At 38.2% G+C, this 22,148-nt stretch overlaps 1 protein-coding gene across 1 annotated transcript in view; it reads left to right on the top strand.

The window, feature by feature from the left end:
- Positions 1-22,148, top strand: part of MAP7 (microtubule associated protein 7) — a 98,964-nt gene that overhangs the window by 47,347 nt on the left and 29,469 nt on the right. Inside the window, exons 2-6 of the mRNA XM_057379287.1 lie at positions 4,541-4,609; positions 9,267-9,344; positions 15,229-15,392; positions 16,130-16,241; positions 19,577-19,687. Coding sequence (XP_057235270.1) covers positions 4,541-4,609; positions 9,267-9,344; positions 15,229-15,392; positions 16,130-16,241; positions 19,577-19,687 — 534 coding nt within the window. The remainder of the gene's footprint in view (positions 1-4,540; positions 4,610-9,266; positions 9,345-15,228; positions 15,393-16,129; positions 16,242-19,576; positions 19,688-22,148) is intronic.

Here is a 22,148-nt window from a genome sequence, read left to right as displayed (position 1 = left end):
TAATCCCTCCTCTTCTGATATAGCTATTTATATTTTTCTTATGGCTGTTTCTCAATATTTCCCTCTCACTTGTAGAATTAAAGCAGGAAACTGGAGGGTGGTCTGTCTGACCCCTTTGGTGCTCAGAGCACCCTTTACCCAGAGGTGTATCTGTACTGTCAGGCACACATGGCTGTCTGCAGGCCTGGGGCTCACCTGTGCTTGTGCTCCCATCCACAGCGGTGCATCTGTTGTACAGCTTCCCTTCCCAGACCTGTGCTGGGATGCAGTTCTTGGGGGGCTGCTTTGCACCTCCTGACCTTGACATGGGTCTTAGCAGCACCTCTTGCTTGTGGTCCTCAAGTGCCACTTCACACTGCTTTTAATCTCTTGAGGATTACACTTCCGGGGGCAGAGACCCTCTGGAAATAAAGCTGCCTCTGTCTTGTGGCTGATTTGCTTCTTTGATGGAGCAGAGCTTAAGCATCTTCTTTCCAGCACCTCAGCCTTGCTGTGGGGCCTTTGGTTTGCCATTCAGCTCGCTGGGAATAGCTAGTTCTCTTCGTGCAAACGTGCTGGATGTGCCACAGTCTGAAAAGCAAGTGTTTGTATTCCACACAGCTCTTGTGGTTTGTTTTTTTTTTTTTTTTTAAAGCCTGTCAAAGTGCCAGTCTGATGCTTCCCAAGTCAATATTTGGCATTCAGTGGTTTTTCCAGGGTCGGGGGGAATGTTCTTTCTTCTTTCCAGCACATCCTCCCAGGGGTTCTAATTTTCAATAAGTTTTTCCCCTTGAAAGTGTTATCTTAGTCTCTCAGGGCAGTCTTCTTTGACCAGAAYTTATCCAGCTTGTAAAGAAGCACTAAAAGCTTATAGTTTTCCTCCTTTCTCAGTGTTTTCTATGAGACTTTTCCTCAGCTTTGAATCTTTTAAAGATAAAATTTCTCTTTTCACTTGTTTTGTTTCCCACTGCTAGCAATTCCTACTTCTGCTCACACAGACCTCCTTTGGAGAGGCTGGAGATAACTGGTTTTGTTACTTCAAGAGGAACACCTTAGACTGTAAAGCTATTAAAGGTGCCTTTGTCTGACAGATACTGATCCTGAAACAGCTCTTACGAAGTACTTCTGGCTATTATAAAGTGGTTTTTTTCCTGTTAGGAAATAAACTTTGGTACAGGTACTTGGTACAGAGATTGTTAACTGCCRTAGGAATTAACTATAATTATACTGGAGACATGGGGTAAACTGACATCCTACATGAAATTGCTTGTCAGTCCTTCTAGAGCTTGTACTTATCCTGGTGATAAAATTATTGATTAAACCTGTCTGATTGTGAGCACATAGACATTTTAGAACAGATAGAGATTTCTAAATAGAATTCATTTCCATTACAAACCTGCTGGTTTAGGAATTATCTGCCAATTTTGTACTTGTCTTGATTCAAAGCAAAATGAAAAGCTGAGCTTGCAGAGGTCCTCCCTAGCACTAGGCAGCCTTATGGATTGCTTTCACCTATGCCTCTGATATATGCACTGAATTCTGCGCAGCCGCTGGTTTTACTTGAAAGCTCGGCATTTACAAATGCATATTATTCAGTAGCAGTACGTATTTCTTTGCTTGCCTYCCCCCCCTCCCATTTTTTACTCTCAAGCAGAGAAACTGAGCTACCACTTTCTGTTTTGTGTTGTGCCATATAGTATGTCAGAGCTGAGGGAGRGGAGCTGTGCTTCATAGAAAAAGATCCTTTTCTAACACTTCTTTATCTAATTTTTATTCCCTTAGGTAAAGGTACTGGTTCAATCTAAGCAGGAGAGCAAGTATTAGGTAGTTAAATTATCTCTTCTGGCATCTGTTAGGTTATTGAAACCAGTGTTGTCAATATTTAGGTGCGGATTTTAGATGTTTAGTTGTCTGATTAATCTGTTTATATCTTAGAGCAAGAGGTATTTTATGTGGGAGCACACCTACACTGGTTAGTAAATACTTATGTCAGTTCTCTTATTTGATATCCAGCATCATTAAAATTCATGATGTGCCATCTGTTCTTTTCATCACTTGTCATATGAGTGGTCACATGAATGTATATTCAAACTGTGTCACAAAATATTCCAAGGCAATATTAGACAAGGAAATGTGGGGGAAAAGTATTTCTTCATGTATCTAGGCTCTTTTGCAAGTGTGTTTTCTGGATGGCWTTTAAACTACTACTTTGAAGTTAATGGAATGTTGCATAATCCCAGGGCGCAATGCTGGAAGAAAATAATGCACACAAAGTATGAAAGATGCAGAGAAATTTGTGCTGACACTATTAGAACATCAGTGTACCCACTAACTCTTAGAAACAGTATTTTTACTATTTTATGACAGCTTCCCTTTCTGTATGATGCCCCAGGCCAGGCTGATGGGAATTGTGATGTAGTCCCACTGAGTWACAGTGGGACTTATTCTGAGAATGTTCCAAATGGTTAATACATGCAGGAGAAAAGCTTGTTTTACTACTATGTTAGTAAGGTAGCTTTGACRTGGAGCTAAGATATAAAGAATTAAGATTCACAGGAGTGTTAAGGTTGGAATGAACCTCTATAATCAAGTCCAGCTGTTAACCTAACACTGCCCCGTTCACCACTAAACCATGGCCCCAGGTGCTAYATCCTCAAGTTTTTGAACACCTCCAGAGATGGTGATTTCACCACTTCCCTGGGCAGCCTGTTCCAATGCCTGACTAYTCTTTTGGGAAGAAGTTCTTGTAATATCCAGCCTAAAACTCCCCTGGTGCAACATGAGGCCATTTCTCTCATCCTGCTGCATGTTGTTCTGGGAAAGAGACCAATCCCCACCTGGCTACAAGCTTCTTTCAGGGARTTGTAGAGCTCAGTGTGGTTCCMCCTGAGCYTCCTGTTCTCCAGGCTAAACAGCCCCAGCTCGCTCACCTTCTCCTCATACACTTGTGCTCCAGACCCTTCACCAACCCTGTTGGCCTTCTCTGGACACTCTCCAGCACCAGATATGGGTTTTGCTAATGGTAGATGCTACCAAGCCTGGTGGTGCAAGTGTTCAGTTGTGCTCAAGTTACCTTCCAAATATCAGTCCATCTACCCACAGGTCTAACTAATCTTTCGTATGAGGCCTTTAAAATGGCAAATACTAAAATTTTTTGTTGGGCTGCCTTTAAGGTGTTACATTTCTTACTGTCATTTGAAAACAGTATTTGTTAAGTTCTGCAGTGGTTATTTCTCTTGATTGCGAGAGACTCCGYACAGGTGACAGGGAGAGGAATGTCTGACAATTATTTAAGATTTCGCATGTTTTTATTGTAAGATGATGTGATTTTTGAGCACTGCTCTTGGCAAAACATTGCTCTTGAACACCAAACATTTGATAACACTATTTTTCTATTTCCCTCACCCATTTTCCCCCTGCAAAAAGGGTACAGTACATGTGACATACACGTTCTTCCTGCTATCTTTTACTCTCTGAGTTAATGCTGAAACATGCCTGTKGAAGGAGGTAATCAAGGAAACGAAGACTTCTGTGAGGCCATGAAGGGAATGAACTTACTGAGGCACTGAGTGCTGTGTGTATATTGTTAAAGCTGACATGCATAAGAAATTGCTTGGAGCCTTCGGAAGAAAACTTGTTTTAATTATGTTTTCTAAAGTGGATCTAATACAGTAATGCCTGTTTAGCTTTTAAATCTGCAGTAATCGGGTTTTTTTCCAACTTTCATTTCTAGTGATATTTTTGTTCAAGTGAATTGGTGTCTTTCCTCTYTTAAGCTTTATTTATAGCTGTATTTTTATCCTTGCTTGCAAATWCTTTGAAGCTGTTTGTGGAAGGCTTCTTAGAATTCTTACAGTCTGCCTTTAGGCTGCTTGCAGATTGTGTGTTCTGAACTCAAACGTTTCTACAGTGGAACTCTGRATGCAGAGATGAGTAGTAAGATGAAAAAATCATGGCATCTAATTTCTTGGCTTGTTTTTTAATTAGAGATAGATACTGAACCAAGGATATGGTGTGATTTGTGTAATAGTAATGAATYGTCTGAAGATTTTTGCTTCATAAAGAGTTGCTGAAAGGGCATTCATAGGCTCCCGAATTAGATCTCGTTCTAGACTGGCAGGGCSTGATCAAAAGTCTATTACAAATTATGAGAATATCTCTTCATGTAGATTTCATTCAGGTCATTAGTAGTCCTTTTTTCAGTTCTGCATTATGGGTGTGTTAGGAATTTGTAAAGTTTTTACTAGTGTCTTGTACCATACCTTCAGAAACCTGGRATCTGCAAGTCATCTTATATGTCTTATTAAAACACATTGTTAAAAGGCAGTCTTCTTGTGGCTCTTTCCTCGACTTGAATCRGGAATTTGTATTATGCCTTCAATGTTTTCTGTGTAGCCTTTGGGGTTTTTTCCTATGCAAAATGATGTAGAATGGGATTAAGGTGAAATCTTGGAACAGTCTGATTTAAAGGGAATATGGCAATATTTAAGTTGCATTACAATAATATTGATGACCCATTATTAAGTAAAATGGTTAATTGATATCTTCTTCTTTATTTTAGCAACAGAAGGTTCTGAAACACAAGATAAGAGAGTCACTTCAGGACAAAGCAGCACTGGAACTAAASCAGGTACACCATTCCACATGTTGGTAAACAGCTGTTGTCACAGGAGCTTCTAAAGTTCGATTCTTTTGTAACTCACTGTTTTAGTCAAAACTGGTATCAGTGACTGTTCATGTTTAGATAGTCTGGAATCTGTGATTGTTTGCAAAGAAGCAAAACTGAAAAAATCTATTTAAATTTTAGAATAGCTTAGGAATGAGGGTTGGGAAGTGAGAAAAGACAACAGAAACCACTGTATTTGCATCTGTGCTTGAAYGAGAATTATATGCTGTAGGCAAAGATTTGCAGCTTTCTATTAATTGTGTGCTTCTGTTCAGGCATTTCTTCATTTACCACAAAGCATGCCATGTTTTGTAATGTGCTCTATTCAGTGGCAGATATTTCTCATTACTTCCCCATACCTCACGGGTACACTGTGTGGATTTAATTCACTGTTCACTTAGGCAGTTGTGAATTTATGTGCTAAAACACTGAATGTAGTCCTTGGTGTCCCTGGTCCATTCCACTCGCATTCTTAGACCAAGATCTTGAAGAGCACATAGATATCTAAATTCTGCTTGCATTGCAATTCAGGTACCTGCGATTAAAGTATGCAGTTAAGAATRATTTTGCTTAGGTGCCTGAGAAGGCAGAAGTGCCTGTGTTGCTGAGGACTAGGTGTACTGTGGATCCCCCTTTCAGCTCCTTGACAGCTTGGCAGCTCAGTGACTGTTTTGTACTGACAGGCTCTTGTCCATCCCCAAACTGGGTACCTTTGGCCTATATCCCCAGAGGGAAGGAGTCCCAGTRCTGCATTCCCGTCACAGCTCACATGCTCTGCCAGACAGCACCAGGTCCTGCACAAAGCACAGGATTCACGGCTGCTCTCAATCAGATAGGCAGTGGGAAAGAGAGGAGAAAATAAAGATAACATTACCTCCTTACACAGCAAAACCATAGCTCTTCATGTGGATAGTGTTCAATATTCACATTGTTCTGCAATGGTTTAATCCAGTTTTCGTTTCTTAGGAGACTGTCCTAGCTGTTCCAATGTTCTCCTCATTCATGCTTGTGTCTGGAAAGGAATCCAAAGTTCTTGGGGGTGGAGAGAGGGAAGGCAGAGTGTAGCTGAAACTCGTCACATTTACAAAGTACATATGAAAATTGTTGATTTAGGAACTTAATTTCTACAAGTATCAACTGTGCTTAAGAGTTTATTGAGTATTAGTTCTACAGAAGATTTGAAAACTTGCTTTTTCCTTTTGTTAATATCATTAGGGACAAAAACCTTCTTCTGGTGTTTCAGTGCTGAATTTCTGCAAGAAACTGTTCATGACATCTGAGCTTTTCAAAATTAACTAGTAACTTATTAAAATCAATTTTGAACTCACAATAAATGTTCTAAGTATTTTAACATACACTGTTTTCATATGTAATTTAGAGGCTTAATTTCCAGCAGCAGGTACAAAATTAATTTCTCCTTTATAGAACTATGGCTTATTTATTCTCCAAACATGCTTATCATACAAAGGCTTAATTTTATGCCTGTTATATAAGTGAAGGGAAATAGGCTGCTGAGTGTGAGTTCCCACACATTGTAGCATAACCAGACTGCAACTTCCAAAGCAGCATGTGGGTTTTCCTTGAGTGTTGTCAGTTAGGCTTTGCWCATGCCCGGTTGGCAATTATTTCTCTAAAAAATGAGAAATTCTTGCAGGATTCATTGCAGCTGACATGTTTTCCATCTCCTTTTCCAGTAACTTAAAGCTTATGGTCTGATGATGAATATGAACCAAAGAGAGTTCAGAGTATTTTGTATGTTTTTCCTGGTATTCCTACTTAATAAGARGAAAAGCCAATCCCCCAGGTATCTGCCTGGTGGGTTGTTAATGAGACATGAGAAATAAAATGGGGAGCAGTCCCAGTGAACTTCCTTCTTTTGCCACAGTTTGATGCTATTGATGCTATGCACTGGATGTGCCAGCAGAACATCTGGATTCAGAATGCAAATACTTGGCTTGTAGCCAAACTATGAAGGATTATTTTAAAGGCTTAAAGACATTTTAATTATCAGTGTAAGACTTGCACCAATAATATGTGCTCCAGCTTCTTGCAGAGCAAATGCAGTGATGGTCTGCTACAAAGGTGTTGCCCTCATCTTCGTGCTAATATTGATTTAGCTCTTTGTGATCCCAAATGTATGCAAAATCATTGTTACTGAAGACACACACTCTGCACAGCCTGCAACTGAATGTGAATTCTTTAGGATTGTTCTCACATCCTAGGGTGTTGGGAGAGGGGCTGTTCTTGTGTGAACATTATCAGGTGTGTGATATGGAAAAAATAATTGGGTATCTTTGAACAGAGTGGCAGAGGGCAACTTAAAAAAWTTATTTTATTCCTTCCATTGCTTATAATTAGGAATTCTTAAGGGAGACCTTTTCAGTTTGCCTGTCCACATATCCCTCCTGCCTCTTTGAAGAATTGCTGCCTCTYGCCGATAGGGAAATCTCTCTCCTCAAGAGAGGAAAAAAAAAATCCAACTGGATGGATATTCTCAAAGAAGCAGGTTTTTACATTTTTCCCCAGCGCCTCATCATTTTCTGTCAGCTCGATGTTMCATTGACTTTGCTGACAGCCCTTGAAGGGAATCCTTGTTTTCCAGGGAAAATGTGCACTATTCCACAAGCACTAATTACTCATGCTACAGAAATTCATGTTTTGTGAATCTTGTGTGCCAGCCACGAGAGAGAAGGAATATTATTACCCTTTTGACCTGTGTCTGCATGCTAAAGGGACTGCATGCGAGTGAGCGCGCTGCTGAGCATCAGCCAAATGCTAATGTACGCCGTGCAGCGGACAAATCTCTGTGATGGCATGGCTGAGTGTAGCATCATAAACAGCAGCACGGTGTGCTGGTCAGCCAGCACTGGTATTGACCTGTAACTGGGTGACATAATACYTTGTCTTTGCTGGTGACTTACTCACTTGTTGCACCTTCCATTGGGGCTGTCACATTTGAAGGTTCTCCCTACCAGCTCTGCAATGGCTTTTCTCCTTGCAGCTGTTCCTTTGCATCGCTATTAACACTTAATTGGGGCTCTGGTCTGACAGTTGTTGAGATAATGGTTTTTTACCGATGAGAGTTCAAGAGTAATTAAACTGGAGGTAGTTCTTAGTGAACTGGTTCACCCAAGAAATCCTGCCATGCTGAGCTAGAAAACTCCTGTTAGAGGATGGAAATGTACTTCTTTTTTTTTAATCTAATTCAAATAACTACTCCATATTAGTCTAGCACAGCCTCACTTCAGGGACTTATTTTGCAAATATCTTTAACCTCAGTTTTATGACCCACTGTGTTGTTTGCTGATAGTATTTTTCATAGGTATGCAGCCTATACACAAGTAGGCTGACCCTGCATGTTTTTACAAGTTGCTTACTTGTGTATTCAGACTAAAGAGTGAAAAGGCTCTGTTGTCTTGTGCACTTTCAGTGCAGTGTTCTAGGTAGCTCTTTATCGTAAAATACTTAAAAACTGCATTCCCCTCAATACAAAAATGAATCAGATAATTTATTTATACCCAGAAATCTTTTTGATTTTTCTGTGGGTTTTTTGTGTTCTTATGCAAAGCAGCCTTTTTCAGTGCTAGTGAAAAAAGCATAAAATTAGGAGCTTTCCAGGTTTAACAGAACAGGCTGAGTAGGAAATTAGTTTTGGCAGCACGCGGAGATGAATTGCTAACTTGGATTTTGTTCCCTTTTTCTGGAACAGCTCCATTGCTGAGAATGGAARTTGGATGGAAGCTGTTCAGCACTTTGTTGTCTTCCAGAATCATCACTGAGCAAGTGATGTTATTCCAACCAGACCTGAATTTTTAAAGTCAAGCCTGAGCTCTGGCACAGAATTTTCATATTATCCTTAGCCTTACTGCTGTGATCCAAGTGGCCAGTCGCAGATAGTTGTGAAGGACTCATGTAGCTGAGTTTCAATCTACAAGAACAATTAAAGCTATAAACTTACTTTACTGGTATTATGCCAGTATGTACTGGTATTGTACATGATGCCCTGACTGCMTTTAACGTATTTGCCAGAGTTTTTAACACATGTGCACACAAACATCTTTTGAGATCAGTATCATGCTGTTTCCAGAGGCTCACCCAGAACTACTTCAGAGCTACTCGGCCAGATCAGTGTTTTGGTGCAACCTGTTTTGCTTGGATGCTGAAGTTCTTTGTGTCGTGAAATAGGGTTTTATTGGTTGTTTTGAGGCAATATCAGTGGGAAGATGATGCTTTATTATAATAGATTTTCCTGTGGATGCATTTTGGAGAGACATTATGGAAKAATAAACAGCATTTTTTCAGAATACACTCTAGCAGTCACATKGTTTTAGGCTTGAAAACACAATAGAACTTCTTCCTGTGTTTTCACAAATAGTAGTCTTGCCGGCTATTCACAGCTAAACCTCGGTCTATTCTTTGGGAGTATTTTACATCTTAAAWAATATGAATGCATTCTAATTATCAATTTTCTGTGTTATTTTAATAAGATGGATTTCTAAAAATGTGATCTATTTTACAGAATAATTAGAGTTGTTTAGTAGCCATTTTCCTCAAYGTTTGATTTTGGTAGTATTTGGTTTTATGCTGTGTATGCCTAATACTCCTCTTCCTCCATTTGTAGATCATCCAACAGTACTAAAGGTTGATGACAGGCAACGGCTTGCCAGAGAACGGAGAGAAGAGCGAGAAAAACAGCTCGGTAAGGCMTCCTCTGATTTTTATTTGTTTGCTTTTAATGGACTATTGTCTGCATGCAGTGTTACTGCCAGTTTACTTTTAAGGGCATTCAGCAAAATTATAATGCTAGATATGCAATAGTGTCATTTTAGATACACTATCATATCTTTAAAGTAGGTCTTTTAGTTCATCAGTACTATATCTCTCATCTGTTTCATGAACGGGAATGAAAAGTAGGTTTAATTCTGAAATCATGCAGGTGAGCTTCACTGATGTAAGTGGAATTTTGAAGTTTTACARTATTTTACCAATTAAGATTAGGCTACTTAAAATGTTGAATACCATAAAATAGAATTGCAGAGTATGTTTCCAATGTACGGTTTGAATTTTTTAATGTAAACTTGGGCTACTCTTTTTTTCTGGTAAAACCTTTAGTAGGTTTCAGATAGATGTGCTTAATGTCTTATGTCACCTATGCCGAGAATGTATAACACAGTTCAAGTGAATAGTGAAGGTTCTTTAGCAAGTGACKACTGATGGGCAGAGTATGGTGGTGAGAGAGTTAAGAATTATGTGAAGCCACACTCGTGGCTTTCTGAACAACGTTTATGTGTTTGTCTTCCACAAAGTTCTGTGGCAGTTGGGAGCTTGGGAAACACAAATATTTCCTCTTTTTTATGTGTGTACTCTGATTTCTTTCAGYGTTGAATTGTTCTTAGGACTTGAGGAGCAGAAATTCTTTATCTTCCATTTGTAACTTCTGAAGGTTTATGGAACTATATTGTAACTCCAGCCAGAATTATGCTGCTTATTCTAACCTGCAGACCTATGATTAATTGTCACCCAGGTCTTGATAGCATTTGTATCCTCCCTTCTTTACAGCACCTTATAATACTGGAGTAGCCATGCATGAATCACTAGGATTGTTTTGGAGGGGAAAAGAAAAGCTTTGGTTTTGGCTTGCTCAAGGGATAACATGACAGGATCCCTTAGCAGGTTTGCTAATCCCTTAAAAGCTGCTGCTCAAGTTGAGTTTGATGGAATATGTAGGCTTAGTTTCTTCATGTTTCAGAGCAAATGGATGTTACTGACCCRTTTTAATTAATTTTTCATAGATGATGGCTCCATGTTTTAATTTTCTTTTTCYACAGGTTTGATCCTTGTGTAATAACAATGCTTTACTCAAATGCTTTCCTTGAATTTAACTCAACTCTGATTTCTCTAGCTATTGATAAGTGTTGTTTGTTAGAGGAAGAACAGGACCTCTCTTGGCAAATGTAATTTTGTATGACATGTTTTAAAAGCAACATCAAAGCAACATCAGGAGTTTTTATGAGTTGACATGGTATCCTTTATTTCCAAGTGGGAGAGTCCTGCATGTCCCTGTGATGTATGAGTGTATTGTGTGTTCTTGCATGAAGATTTATTTTGAACTAACAAGAAAATTGGAAGTCACATTGTACTTTCATCAGTTTAGTTGTCTGCTATGATGTAGGAGCTGCCTCTTGAGATTTGTGTTCCAGTACAGCAAAGCAATGATTTTTACGATGACATGCAGCTTTATTTTCTTTTCTTTTTTTTTTTTCAGTGCAGAACCTAGATAATCAGTCATTCATGTCATGTGAACCACAGAAAAGAAATTCCTAAGCTGTCTCTCTTAAACATTAAGTTGTATAATACCATTACATAAATGTGTCTTGCAAAAAATTAGAGTTGGATTTTGTTAATACTGGGACATGAGCCATGCAACAGTAAAGCAACTGAAGGAAGGAATTTTTTTTTCAATAGAATTAGGTCAGATTTAAACTTAATTCCTTTCTTTTTGATTCAGGGGATCTGTTAGGTTAAGAAAAGACTTTTTTTTAAACAGGAGTTGAGAATTTCAGTCATACATCAAGTAAAATTATTCTTTGCTCTAAGAAAAGGAAAGGACAGTGTTCAGTAGTTTAGATGTAGATYTGATAGTAATTTTATTTTGTACTTTCAGCAGCTTGAACTACCAGTGGTCATGTTATCAGTCTTTTCAGGAACATTAAGTTGCTTGACCCTTCTGTTAAGAACATGTGAAGTACCAGTTTAATAAGGATTRTGTTTATTTATTGAGCAATATTTGGTATTACAAGAGAGTTGATTTAAGACCTTGCTTCTTTGCCCTCTTTTTTACTCTSAAATTTGTTTTTTTTTCAAGTTCCACTGTGCTGTGATAGAATTGACTTCCCTRTGGTAATGTGGGTTGGTGTATGCTCTGAACTCTTGAAGATTTGCTTGCACCTGGCAATAGTAATTTAGCACTCTTATCCTACTTAACACACTTGGGTGTCTAAGTCTTGTTTGTAATGGAARTTCAGAGAGTAGGAAATGCTGTCATTTTTGTAGTCTGGGTATATATAGCATATGTGTGCTGGGACTGACTCTATCTGCTGTTTCTTGATAATCATCTTGTGCCACCTAAATGAAAAGAATAAAGAAGCTTCTATAAAAAATTTAATGTTTTGTTTTGGACCTTTATTTTGATAACAAAGAAAATACTCAGGGATGCAGTCAGCAAATCATGCCATCAAGAAGGAATGATTAATTTAGTTCCTTCCCTGTTGGAATGGCATTGCTTTTGAAAAGTTCTCTCGCAYAGACATGGTTCTCCATAACTGGAAAGGAAAATCAAATGTGTTTTTCAGCAGGGAAAGTAACTGGGATTTTAAAATTGGTTTCATTCTGGTATTCTTAGGCAGTGGTGTAGCAAAGGGGAAGAGTTTTCTTGTTATTACTTAGCAGTATCTCGGTCCCTGATTCTTGAGAAAACTGTTTTAAGTCTCACATTCTGTGCATGTTTTATTTACACTAATCCTGCTTGAAGACTGGCCTTTTTTTAATCACARTTATGATCCTGACAAGGACACATGGTTCATTTAGTTTCTAGTGTTGGAAACAAAAGATGGTAATACTGCCTTCTGACTTAGCACGCTTCCTTAAATGAAGAGTTATTCATCTTAGTTCTTAGAAAATGTCTGAGTTTCAAGTTGGCTAAATTAATTAAATTCTTAATACTTACAATGCATAAGATCACATTATCATATAGATTCCTCTCCCATTTGAAAGTGATCATTGACAAAATAATGACATTAAGAAAAATTACCATTTTTTTTTTTCGGTTTGTAATTTCTTTCTGGTCTGTTTTCTTCCCTGGTACTTGGGGGCAGAACTGTATCCAACATTTCCACAGAAAGAAGCTCCACAGAAACTGGGAATCGTTGACTCTAGCAAATAAATAATTTTGGGATCTTCTTGATGAACTTGGATGTTGAAAGGGTTTACAGGGCAAGAGGACACTTTTTAAGGAAGACTGGTTTAAAAGTTTCWGTGATGAATGTCCCTCAGAGCATGGTTACTGGGGAAAGGTTTACTTAGAGAATCTAGCATTCACTTCACCTTTAATTATGGCTCTGAAGTTCACCTTCTAATTCATTCAGTCAGCCAATTCTGTGTAATGTCCCCATTTTTAGGTATGGTTAAAGCATCACCGATCCATTTTACTGCTAATGCAGCAAGGAGGCAATCACAGCCTCAGTGCAGAGCTGGCAGTGAGCAAAGGTGAAAGAGCGGTCAGAGGAGAAAGCTATTGCTGAGGTCAGTGCTGTAAAGTTAGAAAAGRTAAAGGCTGGAAAGATTGACAAAGGCTACAGGATCTTTATTCAGGTAAGCTGTCCACCTGAGGTGGATTCAAAAGGCAGACTGAGAAARCATGGTGGTAGACTGATCTGCCTGTATGTAGGTGGTAAACCAGAAGAGAAAGGGTTGAAGAGACAGCAGAATGGACAGAAAAAGAGAATCTGGGAATACATTCCTTACTTCACATTCATGCATGCTTCTCCTTCCCTCACAGCCTAAAACCCCTGCAAAGAATGGCTCTGTGGGAAAGAAACTACAAAATTATTTCCAAAAAAGAAACATACATGGTTTGCAGCTAATACCTCCCACATTACAGTAGTTAATTCCAGTATAAAATTGATTGGTTTCAAGTCTTATGTGCCTCTTTATTACTGGAGTGTCTCTTTCTTGATTGACCTTGTTTTCTCTTTCTCTGTTACTCACTTCAGAAGTTTTAGAAACACAGCCTTAATTATATTGCTTTGTAATCTAATCCAGCATTACTAGTTTGCAAACAAGCAGAAGGTATTTAACAGCATGTCTAGAGCTCAATTTCTAAATCTTGTTTTTATGCTCTGACTTTGTGTCCTTGTATGGCATGACTGTGTTCAAATGTATTGATTGTACTACGGAATGAATTAGAAGATGGATCAGGCTGTGACTTTGCTTGGTACTTTCCAGCTTTAATGTAATTGTTCCTATGGAATTCAGGTGTATGGTGAATTCCTATAGAATTTCAGCATGCAGGTGCTATCTGAATGATGACCAACCTTTCCTTGAATGAATCTTGCATGTTGTCAGACAATGTGGRTTATTACAAGGGAGAGAAGGATCATGCAGCTGTTAAGCTCAGGCCCAAGAAAAAGCCTTTTTGTTGGACAATACCCACAATGGAATTCAGCATTGGCTGAGCACCAAGCAGAGCTCTTAGCACAGTTTCTGGAGACACCATGATGAAAGTTGGTATTTTTCCCTTCCACATCCTCAAACTGGCTGCTCTTGAGAAATGATGAGATATTTTAGAGACACATTCAGTTTCCTGAAGGCTCATCTGCTGATTCTTTCTGTCAATAAGGCATTTGATGCTGTGAAGAGAAGCATACTGGTGTACCCAGAATAGAGCTTAATATCCTTTTTTTTTTTACTTTAGAGCAGATATTTTTAACTCCTGAGTCAACTTTTTACTCTACAATACAATTTGTTTATTTCTGTCTGAGATGGCAGGAAAATGTTTYTGCAAGTTCATAAGTAGGGGAAAAGGAATGAAATGAAAATGTTATTTTAAACTTCTTATTTTTCCTGAAGATATCTTGATATATCTAAGGACCCTRACTTATGTCACTATACCCACCCTGTAGGTGACAAAAACTGAGGCCTTAAGTTCACAGAAGGATGTCAGTAGTGCACACACTGACAAGAAACAGTGAAAACAAAGTAGTTATTCTCCTTTCATTCTCTAATAAAATAAAATGTAGGAATTGATACTTGAAAAAAAAAATTAAAAGTAGTTAAGATTATTTTCCCATCTGTGAAAAGAAGTTAAATTCATGAAAATAGATATTACACTTCCTTTCAGCAAGCAGATGTATCATAAATCATACTTCCATGTGCTTGTTAAATAACTTGGTCCGAGCATAAAATTAGTAACTTCCTTATGTTRGGAGATGGGCACATATTTTCTGCYGCCTTTTGCCTGTAGGTTGAAGGTGATGGAAAGATGCAGCTTCTGTATTTGTTTTGAATCAGATCTGTTCTTTTTGTTAAAAATTATTCCAGCTAAACACTTACATTTTCCTTGGTTAATCCATCACTAATGTGTGTTTCTGTTACTGAGCAGTCTTGCCTTATCACAAAAGTGTGATTTTTATCATCTCTTTTCTGAGAAGTAGAAAGCTGAAGTTAAGTGTTCCACCCAGAGGTTCAGCATTCTGATTGTCTTACCAGCACTAAGAATATACACAAATATCTTCTCAGCCTTCCTCTTCTTGAATTTAGTCTTAAAAGTTCAAATGCTCTGTTTTCTTACTTTTTCTAAACCACGTGACAGGCTGAAGCCTATGGAAATCACCATAAACAGTGCCTTAAAAAAGCCTAACCATTTACATTACTAAGAGAAAGAATGTGAGGAGAGATTGGGATATTATGTATGTCTGAAGAAAAGGACTTGAAAGGCTTTCAGTTTACCTTGGGTATTCAAAATGTATTAAAGACTTCATTGCATAAAGGAAATAAATACTTCCTTTTCTGTTTTTTTCTCATAGCTGCAAGAGAATCTGTGTGGTTAGAAAGAGAAGAGAGAGCACGGCAGCATTATGAAAAACACCTAGAGGAACGCAGAAAGAAACTGGAAGAGCAGAGACTAAAGGAAGAGAGAAGGCGAGCAGCTGTAGAGGAAAAGCGAAGGCAGAAACTAGAAGAAGACAAGGTAAGACCAAATGTCRTGAAAACACTTTTCAGCTTCTTTTGCCAGAAGTTGCAGTACTATCAACCTTTTTCTCCAAGAGTTGATGTAAAGAATGCAACATGAGCCRTGGTCAGCATGACAGAGTATGTGGAAGGATTTTAAGCCTTACTTGCACAGGTACTGCTTCTGTTATGAATCAAATGCAGTGAAGTGGAGCRTGCCTGAATTACAGTGTATGGCACTTCACAAACTCATGCAGAAAAACACAAATTGGATCAGGTTTTGTTGGTTTTTAGCCATTCAGWTTAAGAGTAACTAAATATTAGCTGCCCTACAAAAACCTTTTTGAAAATCAGTGTATAATGAAGTATGGTCTTGGCTGATTTGTCTCAGTAAGCTGGGAAGCACATGCAGTGTGATCCTATGTAAGTCACCTCATCCTTGTGTGTGTTTTGTTCCTTATCTCTCCCACTCTTCTGGTATTTAGTAGATGGGAAGTAGCACTAGGATGTGTTTGTGTAGTGGCAGGGCCACTTAAATAGATCTTACTTTTCAAAATTTCGGTTAAGATTCTTACTTATTTATGGCTCGCTTGCTGCTTAATTTTTTTCTTAAGTGGTAGGCAGCACTTAAGCTTAAACACAGCTATAAGATGCCTGCTTGCTTTTGTCCACGTGGATGGAGGGTAGCAGGGTTTGATGAGGAAATGAAGTTAAAACCCCAGTAGTATCCAAATGTATTATCCTGTTGTACTTAAGGAACGACATGAAGCTGTTGTACGGCGTACGATTGAAAGAAGCCAGAAGCCAAAACAAAGGCAAAACAGGTGGTCCTGGGGAGGAGCACTGCACAATCGCATTAATAACACAGGTAAAGAGGGAGGCTTGCTTTGCTTGCTGATTTCCCTGCCCTGCCAGTTCGCTGGAATTTACTWTTCTTCTTTTTAAAGGAAGGATAATTCGGTGTATGTTGGTTTGAATTCTTTGCTTTTGGTCTTATTATTGCTAGCAATGGCATGTTTGTGACATTGTTGTGTAGCAAAAAGATAACAAGGAAAAATTGGAGCCAAAGTTACGGCTTGTTTTGGGATTTGACTAGTTCTGTGACTACCTTGCTACAGCTTCTTGCTTCTGCTGCTTTGCTGTTGTTCTTGTGTGTTTATTGGGGGCATGCTTGTGCTGTGTAATCTTGTGAGATGAGCTACTGTGGCAAATGCTAGCTTTGTGCCTCAAAAGCAGGTCTGGTGGAAATGACCAAATACTGAGATTAAAGTAGACACAAGGAAGAAAAATCATTCTTTGTGATAAGCTATCTGTGCCCTGTAGTGATACTTTTGGAAATATAAGTTCCTTTTCTTCCCCTAAAGAAACTTGAAGATTGGCAAATTAAGTCTAAGTGAATTTTAGCTGTATGCTTTTTTCCCCAATTACCTTCTCTAACTTAATCTGCCAATCATTAATGTGTATATGCCTTGTTAAATATGAATCAAACCCCCAAAAAGAGAACTTTTCCTTTACTTCTTTTAACAGAAAGTTAAAATTASGCTTAAAATTCTTTTCTTCCTATTCTAATTTCACTGTGTCCAACCATCAGGGGRGAAAAAAMAAAGTTGAGAAAAGAGTGCTCTGAAATCTTTGTCATATATAAATTCAATAAACAGTTTTCATAAAAGGTTATGCTTTTGCTTAATTTTGTATAACTTATTTTATTTTATTTTATTTTCTGTGAAAAATCATTGTCTTGCATTCTGTCCCTAGGTTATTTTTTTGAATCATCATTCACCTTTCTCGATTTAGCAGGCCTGGAGCACCACTTCAAATCTCTGGGTGGTGCTAGAAAACCTGGTACATAATGCTGTGGTTTGTTATTCCTTTACCCATAGCTAGTTCTCAGGAAATGAGATCATCAGTAACTAAACCACCCTCATGTAGTTGCAATGCATGCTTAACACCATGCTGATAGATTAGAATTGTTGTTAGTACCAGATCTTTTCATTATTATTTATTTCTATGGTGGAGAGTTACTACTGGCTGACTCTAAAGATTTGGCACAATCCACTGAAATGAAGCATAATATTCTATCTGCTGGAATTCAAGGACAGCCAATTTGAATATTTTGTTATTTTCTAAAACCCTTTTGGCATACTGCACCCAGGATTTACAATTATCATGCACATGAACACAGACACAACCAGCTGCACTGGCTGTTAYGTTGCTCATGGGTATTTTAATTCCTTTTTTTGTTGCTGTTTCTTTTTTGTTTGGTTGTTTTTTGTTTTTTTTTTTAATAAAGAAAGCAATTTTCCAGGCAATGGATTGCATTTGGCCTATTCTACATTTATAGGATTCGTATTGCCAGCACTTGTATGCAAATCCTTATGCTGAATGTCATTCATTTAAATAAGGTTCATTGACACAAGAAATGTTGTCGTGTCTAATGGCAGAGGTGATTTTCAATATTGTCACTTGTCATCTTCAGAAAGCCAATTTATGCAGCACATTCTTTCTGCCAAATGTAAAAACTTTATGGCTGTACTGTTACACTGTATAGTTTCTCAGTGGCAGATTAGACATGAGATCAAAATCCTATCCCATTCCCACAAATGTTGTTCTGTTCTCAGGAAGTCTGAGCATCCTGTCTCCAGTAATGACTTGCACAGAGCATTCTCCAATTTACCCTGTAGATCAATGTGAGATCATCTTGCCAGCCCACAGAGTTCTTGTTCTTAGTTACAGCATTTAAATTTCTCCATTTTAAAATCCATTTCTGAGCTTTATCCTCCTCCCAGTAGCCAGTCTGCTATTTCTATGCCCTCACCAAGTCATTCTGACATTAAAGTTAACAAATAATGACATGGGGTAGGGAGAATCTTTCAACCAATTATAATGACTCCTGTGTAGTTCATCCATCTGGGAAGAGTTATTTTTCGTATACTTTTTCTATGATTTTTTTTTTTTACACAGTGACTAGAATTTTGTACACAGTGAGTAGAATTTAAACACAATAATAATATTCTTGTCATAAATATACAGTGGCAAATAATATTTCASCAGCAGCATCGTTAATGCTGTCATTGTCCTGAGTTTGTATCTGCTTTGAAAACAGTGTACGGACACATTTTTGAACACACAGAATATGAATCAGCAGAGCAGCTAGGCATATGCTCAAGCCTCATTGCATTTCAGCATGGCTGAGTGCTGACRTTCAGTACATGCTAAAACGTGAGCAAAAGCAGAATTGATTCTCACAGCARCATCTTTTGAATGTCAGATTTTCAGGTGGAAATTTGTAATGGAAAATGTGTAGTCGATGCATGGAGCTTGGGACTCTTCCTGTTTGATTGGTTGGGGATTTTTTTAGAGAGAGAGAAAAGAAAGGACATAKCAAAATTCCTGTGACACACACAGGCACGAAGTGTGTGCAGTCTCTMTTCTTGAAATAACCATCACCCCCCTCAGCAGGGCACAGGTGCTGACTGCAGTTGTGCAAGTGATGTAATACTGCTCAAAAATGTAGRGAAACTAGAATCAAATTATAGATCTTTCATGTTATCTGTGCCAAGTATATGCATTATATATGCAAGTGCCTTGCACAGAGGCTGATTTTTTCTAATCTGCTAAATTGTGTGCTGAGTTGGATTGACTCACTGGAACTTCCTTCTCAGCATGCTGAAAATAACTCTGTGGTGGGAGTAACTTATACATAACTGTGGGATTTTTAACTAAATCTTTAATTTCTTTTGTGCTTACCCTCACTTCCTTTGTAAGTCTTCCCTTGATCTTTCAGCATGGCATTGTATTGATGTTGACCATCTGCACAGAAACAGTGCCTTGTCACCTGTTATTCAGGTGCTAAGTTGGTTTTTTTTAACGAATAACTTTGCTTTTCCAAGCATCTTGGTCCTTCCCTAAAGCTTTCTRTTCTAAGGTATAAGCAGAGTTTTCCTGACAATATTGAAAGTCTCTTAGATTGCAACCCATCGAGTGATTAATGAACAGAATATTTTACACATTTGAAGCTCAAATTGTGTTGTGCCCAGTCTTTGAGTCACCTGTACAACATCTGCTAAGAAACCCATTCTACTTTGAAAGTTCTTGTGGTAGAGCAGGAGTGACCTAGTCCTGTTTTCCTCCTCCCACTAGTGAGCTAGGAACTGGCACTATTGCATGTGGGCTGTCAATTAGCATTATCTCCATTTGTTTTAGATCGAGACAGGCGGTCTGTTTCAACAATGAACCTTTCGAAACATGTTGATCCAGTCATTAACAAGCGGCTCTCCTCCTCATCTGCAACATTACTAAATTCTCCAGACAGAGGTACAGTTTTGAAGAAAAATGCATTAAAAGGGCAGCAAGAAAGAATGTTCTATACTGATGTATTACTTTGCACATAAAACAAGCTTCTGAAGTCATTTTCTGTACTTCGTCTAAGTGGTAGTGGAAAGACTTCAAATGTGACAAGTAAATGGTTGAACATTTTTTCCTGTGAGAACAAATAATTCTTGTTTTTTAAAACAAGAAAATTTAACTAAACAATCCTACTTTAGCAAACAATAAAAGCAGTGCTTCTGTCAGGTTTTTAGTAAATGAGGTACAAATATTGAAAGAATACATCACTCCACAGTGCATGCAATCGTGTGACCTTTCTTTGCATTAGACCATTTTGTCATTTTTTTGTTTTCCATTCTTTTTTGGTAATAGTTCTTGAATGTCTAAGAACATGTTGCATGAAGCTTTCGAGCAGTTACTTTATTACRATTTCTGGTTATTTTATTACCATTTTTCTTTATGGAAGAGGTGTGCGTTTTTTTCATAGTGTCTATTTATTGACTTGTTGTGTCCAGTTATTTCTCAAGGATTGCTTCATTTCAGTGTACATTTTTGGTGTTTACAAGTCTGAAAAATGATAAACCATCAAGCTTTTAAAAATTAACATAGCTGAATTGCTGCCTCTGTTCTGAGGACTTAKGAGATTGAAGCATTGAGCTTAAAAGTTTTTGAAAAGAATGTCTCTTGTGTAACTTGTGCAAAGAGCTTTACAGTAAAGTACTAAGTAGAGATTTTTTTGTCCTCTACTGGGAATGAGTTCTATCCCATTTCAACTCATAAAATTGTTTTTARAAAAACAATTTTTAAAATGGAATTTTAGTTGTGTTGTCTGGTTGGTGTCGTTATTTGTACATCTTAACTAAATTCCAAGTTTGAACATGTGTTCTTGAGCATGTGTGTCTGGTTGATTTGATGAGCCATGTTCATCCCAGTGGGCTAGCCTAGTTGTAGAGTCAGGTAACTCATGAAAAACACAGTAATACATTAGGAAATAATTTATTCTGAAACACCAGTCATTTCTTGCTCTAAATGTGTACATTCAGTCAGTTTTGACTTGGTTAGCTTTTCAGGTGTGTATTTTTTTTCCAAATGGTCGCTGTTCTTTGCCAGGGATGCTTTTTTGAGGAAGGATTTTGGCGATGCAGGCAGGTGAACAGCAGCAGGCATTAAGTACGAAGGATAGAATCTTACAGACTGTTTCAGCTTCTGCCACCCATTTTAAATTCAGGAGAAGTTAAAGTGAATACTAGGCAGTCTMGTGGTAGGGAAAGAAAAGGAATGTGGAAGTGATGTCCATATGTCAAAATGTCAAGACATTCTTTGCTTGGCATTTTTACTAAAACAACACAGAACTCTTCAGGATTCTCTTGTGACACTTGCAGACTACAAGACAGAAAGCAAAKCCAAATGCTATAAATGCTCTTTCTCAAGCTAATTCAGATAGCTGAAAGTAGTTGAGCCATGTATCTGGAGAAGTGCCACTGGTCTCTCCAGTGGCCTCAACCTCTTAAGGCAAGTGCTTAAAGGAAGGTTGTGACTGCCTGCTCCCCATTTCACCTTCCAGAGGGCACCCAATCACACTTTGTCTGTAATACAGACTCCTACCTGCAAAACAGCTGGAGGTAAGGATGATAAGCTTACCTACTAAGTGGCTTATAGCTGTCAACAAGAACTTGTCATCTGCTGTGCAGCACCTTATTATCATTTAAAGGACAGACAGTATTATATTTTTTAGTGCAGCAAATGACAAAATTTTTCATTTACTAATTGGCTAAAAGACTGGTTAATGCCATTTCAAGTGTTGTATTSCTGTATAGCTTTATCACAGCTGTGCAATTGGGCAGCTAGAACAGGCTTCTCGTTATGCTTTTATGTTACTGTAGTTAGTGAGTAGTTGAAACMGTAACAAAACATGAACACACTTACTCAAGTGGAGAAAACTGCTGCTGACCAATAAATTTTGGCAACTGTGCTCTTTAAGGACAGTTTAGCAAGGGGTTAATACTTCTGATAAGGTATGAGTTACGTACTTTAAGTTTTGTCTTGCACCCTCGTTGTCTTCCTCCCCCTCTCTGCAGTTTTTTTTCTTTCAAGCAGATGATGGTCTCAGTCACTGCATCACGTTTTTCTGCAACCATTATAGAAGACATTTAGGGACTCCAGTATTGTTTCCTGTTGAAAGAACAGTTTTCCCCTACCTACTTGTCACCATATTTGTCTCTGTATTCGCAAGCGCCACCTTTATCAATGAGAGTCTCCTTCATGGTGCTCATCAGCAGGCCTGTTAAATCCCTGCCTCCAATCTGTTCCTACAACTAATCAGATGCTGCTGTTTGCTTACTTGCAATTTATTCTGCTGCTGCTAAGACAACTTTCCAGTATTCAGGTTGTATATCCTGAAGACAAATACAGATGATTGCCACCAATTCACTTTTGCCAGCTCCCTGCA

The sequence above is a fragment of the Malurus melanocephalus genome, unplaced genomic scaffold (assembly GCF_030028575.1).
Source record: "Malurus melanocephalus ecotype Western Australia unplaced genomic scaffold, MMel_1.1 scaffold_400, whole genome shotgun sequence".
NCBI lineage: Eukaryota > Metazoa > Chordata > Aves > Passeriformes > Maluridae > Malurus > Malurus melanocephalus.
Note: the sequence above shows the minus strand (reverse complement) of the source record. Positions and strands in the feature narration are given on the sequence as shown.